The sequence below is a fragment of the Bison bison genome, unplaced genomic scaffold (assembly GCF_000754665.1).
Source record: "Bison bison bison isolate TAMUID 2011002044 unplaced genomic scaffold, Bison_UMD1.0 scf7180017864529, whole genome shotgun sequence".
NCBI lineage: Eukaryota > Metazoa > Chordata > Mammalia > Artiodactyla > Bovidae > Bison > Bison bison.
Window position 1 is genome coordinate 2,667,281 of NW_011495079.1, and position 4,743 is coordinate 2,672,023.

The following is a 4,743-nucleotide window of genomic DNA, read 5'->3' on the forward strand; positions in this document are numbered from 1 at the left end:
GAACCAGTGGCACCAGGAAAGTCCTTCCCCTTGACTGCCCCCCCATCTTAATAATTGAGGGAATTATATGGTTGAAAAAGTATCTTGAAAGGTTATGCAGCTTGTATCCCTGCCTTTCAACAGAACTGTACTAACATAGCTTCCTGGCAGTCGAGTGTTCTGGCAGAGTGCTGTAGGGAAGATTGTTGGAAACGCAGTTCCATTAATGACTTCCCAGGGGTGATTCTTTCTTGTATTTGGCATCCTGAATCATTAATATGAATTCCATTTCTGGATTAATTCTATCATTTATTTACCTTTAAAAATAAAAATCTTTAGTAACTTATCTATCTTATGTGTAACTCCAAGAAAAAAAAATTGGAAGTTGACTGTAGCAAACAATGAGTTTTTGCAGGCAGGCTTTATAGATTCATTAGACATCTGGCAACTGATTTTCATTGCTTCAAATATTCTGTAGTCAAAAAGTGTTTGAGAATCTGTTATGGATTTTGGCACTGTTTGGGCAAAATCCAGAAAGAAAGCACAGCCTGTGTATCTAAGAAATTTACTTAACCGTCTGGTAGGAGAGGAAGACAGGTTAACTATGATATATGTGATAATCTGAACATTAGAAACAAGTATAAGGTACATACAAAGTTAGAATAAAGGAAGGACACTTTCCATCAGGGGAAGAGAATGAGCAGGCCAGGCTTCCTGAATGACATGATGTTTTAGCTGGAGTTTGGAGAATAGAAACAAGTTTGGCAGGTGAACTCAGCAAGGATGGGAGAGTAGAGAAGGTGGGAAGGGAGTTGGGTAGTTACCAGAGTGAGGAAGGTCAGACTGTGCAGCAGAGAGTTTAGGACATTTGGCAGGTGCACTGCTGACCCGAATGAGTCCCGTAGATTCTCAGGGTATTTCCTAGCAGGAATTTTGTATAGCGTCCTCAGTCTTTGGTTGCCTCCAACCATTAGTGAGTTTGGAGGAATTTAAAAAGATAGTTCCCAACTTCTAGTGGTTAATATTTTTGTTGTTGTTGTTTACAATATATAATCACCAGTTAAAATAGTTTGTGAGGAGGACTTCCCTGGTGGCCCAGTAGTTAAGAAACCATCTGCCAATGCAGGTGACACAGTTTGATGCCTGGTCCAGGAAGATTCCACATGTCGAGGAGTAACTAAGCCTGTGTGCTTTGGAACCTGTGCTCTGCAAAAAGAGAAGCCACCACAATAGAAGCCTACGCACCACACCTAGAGAGTAGCTCCTGCTCACTGCAACTAGAGAAAGCCTGAGAGAAGACCCAGGGCAGCAAAAAAAAAAAAAAAGGCAAAAAAGTTTATGATGAGATGACACAATGAGTGGAATACATGGTAAGCACCTGAGAGTTTTAGAAAGTTGGAGGCTGGGGCACAGCTTTTGTACACACCTGGTTTTAATTTATACATCACAGCCTTTGTTAATGGTGTTGGTCATACTGTTGTCAGAAATATGCCTGATTCCTAAACCCTGGTTTTTCTGTCTTGTTTTTATAGAGAAGTTTCAGGCGACTCAGAGCTATGCAAATCTCAGGGCCAAGGATTTATTTATTCACTTTTTTTTTTAACCTCTCCTGCAAAGTTGATCACCAAGGATATTTCAGGATAAAATTGGTTTAAATTTCTTTAGTGTGAAGTAATGGTTTTTGTTTCAATATAATCTTAAATTTCCTTTAAAATATGTATAATATACCAATTTTTAGGATTAAAAGTTCTCTTTAATACTATTTAAATCACTCGATATTATTGGGGTGAATTTTCAATTTTAGGGTTTAAAATTGACCAACAAGCTATGGAATTAATTACCCAAGAATCATATTATATAAAATGTAGTCTTGGAATAGATTTTAACCACTTTGTTTTGAGAAAAGGTCAGGGGTACTGGCAGTTTTCTAGTGTGTAATGAGCTTAATTCGTATTCCTAATAAGCATTAGTGAGATCTCAAGTACAGAGGGGTGAGTAAATCATATTCTTTAATTTACAGCTTATTTTCATATTAAGTCTATCTGAGTTTCTTAGTGTGTTCAGTTCAGTTGAGTCGCTCAGTCGTGTCCGACTCTTTGCGACCCCATGAATTGCAGCACACCAGGCCTCCCTGTCCATCACCAACTCCCGGAGTTCACTGAGACTCACGTCCATAGAGTCAGCGATGCCATCCAGCCATCTCATCCTCTGTCGTCCCCTCCTCCTCCTGCCCTTAATCTCTCCCAGCATCAGTCTTTTCCATTGAGTCAACTCTTTGCATGAGGTGGCCAAAGTGCGTACATTTCCTTTAAAAAAAAAAAAAATCCCATTCTCATTTCCCTTTCCCTCCTCTAAAGGAAAACACACTCTTCCTATGTGTCTCCTCTATGCAACTACAACAGTACTTCGTTCCTGACACTAGATACATGAGTTTTCCACATACCCAGCAATTCTTCAATACCAGCTGAGAGTCCTATGATTTAATTCATTTCTGATGCTACCTACCTGGAGATAACATCAGATCACACCAGCCTGCCCCGACCCCAGCCCTTTCAGATGACAGTTGCCAGTCCAGGTTGTTACCTGTGCTTCTGAACTATACTTACTAGATTACTGGTTTATTAGACAAGCATAAGGGGGTTCCCAGGTGGCACTAGTAGTAAAGAACCGTCCTGCCAATGCAGGAGATGTAAGAGATGCAGGTTTGATCTCTGGGTTGGGAAGATCCCCTGGAGGAGGTCATGACAACCGCCTTCAGTGTTCTTGGCTGGAGAATCCCATGTACAGAGGAGCTTGGTGGACTACAGTCCATCAGGTTGCAGAGAGTCAGATGTGACTGATGCGATTTAGCACACACGCATGCATACAAGCATAAACTCTGGAACAGCCTGACAGAAGAGATGTGTCAGGCATGATATGTGGGAACGGGTGCAGAGTCCCTGTGCCCCATGTGGATGCATCACTCTCTGTGTACTCCCTGTGTTCACCAACCCACATGCTCTGAATCTCACCCTTTTGGTTTTTTACAGAATTTCCAATTACATAGGTGTAGTTGATTAAATCATTTGTGATTGAATGCAATCTCTAACCATTCCTTTCTCCCCAGAGGTCTGGAGGTAGGACTGAAAGTTCAGTAGTAATCAAGTGTTTGGTTCCCCTGGCAAGGTTCCCCTAAATCCCTAGGTATTTAGATACTTCCCAGAAATTACTTTATTAACATAAACTCAGGTGTAGATGAAAAGGGCTTGTTACATGAACATAAGACACCATTTCACTTTTATACTCTGGACAGTTTCAAGAACTAGGAACAAAACTGTTAAAAGATGCACTTAAGGCTCTCACATGGGAAATTACAAGGGATTTAGAGCTATGTGCTAGAAATAGTGACAAAGATCAAATATATATATTTAATCACAGAATCATACCTCCCCATATGTGATCATTTTGATGTATTTAATATATGTGTGCGCTGAAAAATCCCATGGGCGGAGGAGCCTGGTAGGCTGCAGTCCATGGGGTGGCGAAGAGTCCGACACGACTGAGCGACTTCACTTTCACTTTTCACTTTCATGCACTGGAGAAGGAAATGGCAACCTGCCGGGGTCCAGCCCCAGCAGGATCCAGGGATACCCTCAGGATGACGGCGTCGGCGATAAGGAAAGTAAAAGGGGAGAGAAAGAGGCTTGATCTTCCTTGGTTTATACAGAAAGCCAGTAAAGCTCCTGTGTTCCAAGGAGTCATCCTGGAAGAAGAACAGAGAGGGAAAGAAAGAAAAGGAAAGAAAGAATGACACGGGGAGACCAAGCTTCGGTGAGCGAGGCTCATAACTTTATTTTCAAAAGGAACTTTTGTATCTTGACTTGTACATAGAGGGAAATGAAAGATGCAAAGCCATGCAGAGTCAGCCCAGACATCACATCTGTTTTGTCTTTATCGAAACCAGGATTTTTTTCTGCATACCTTTCCCATAAACAATGTTGTGTACATTATCTTCTGGCCTTGGAGGCCTGTGGACATTTTATGACCCTTTTTTGATAAAGGTTGATCAACCAGAAAACTTATTTTCCCTTGAAGTGTTTTTTCTTTATATTTCTAATCTATGTCAGCCTCAGAAAGTGCTAAACAGAGTTACATTCTCACGGAGCAAAGGTGCAGTGAGTTACAACAAAGAAAGAACCAATTAGCTCAAAGGTCTGATGTGGTAATTCCAAGGCTACTACTTATTTTTCTTACATTCCAATTATGTTAACCAATGCACTCCCAGGTGCACAATGGATAAGGGATATGGAAACTTGGCAGCAAGCATTGGCTCAACAATGAAATCTTACACCAGCACTACTCTAATAGTTTTTAACTCTTCAAAAGGCTCTATATTTTTAGAATGTTTTAGGCTTCCAATGTCTCTCAAGCTTGGGAGGCTGTGAACAATCATGTGCGTAGCTGCAAGAGTCTAGATAAACCTGTCAGGCAAGCTAGAAAGCCATCAGAGGGGTTTGAATTGAAACACTCCTATCATGCCCAGGAGACTTACTAATTAAAGCCCTAAGTTGACTTTTTCCAGAGAAAAGTGGTCGGGGATAGCCCCCTGTTAATATCAGAAGAGTTGGTGAAAGGCACAAAATAGTAGGACAGACAGATTCTGGTTTTGGGGTAGATGCTCGAGCAGGTCCAGGGGGTCCCTTGAGTCCTGATCCGCCTTGCTCGTCAGGCCACCTCCACATGACCTTGTCATGGGTGGGATCTCCCGTGCTGGCTCCCGGCAGC

The 4,743-nt window shown here is 41.7% G+C and overlaps 1 protein-coding gene across 4 annotated transcripts in view; it reads left to right on the top strand.

Moving 5' to 3' along the window:
* APAF1 (apoptotic peptidase activating factor 1) overlaps positions 1–4,743 on the top strand; it is an 87,157-nt gene that overhangs the window by 4,946 nt on the left and 77,468 nt on the right. Inside the window, exon 1 of one of the 4 annotated variants that reach the window (XM_010831578.1) lies at positions 1,294–1,349. The exons of the other annotated variants lie outside the window; for them this stretch is intronic. Coding sequence (XP_010829880.1) covers positions 1,334–1,349 — 16 coding nt within the window. The 5' untranslated portion in view covers positions 1,294–1,333. Of the gene's footprint in view, positions 1–1,293; positions 1,350–4,743 lie in introns of those variants that run through there. 4 annotated transcript variants of the gene reach the window in all.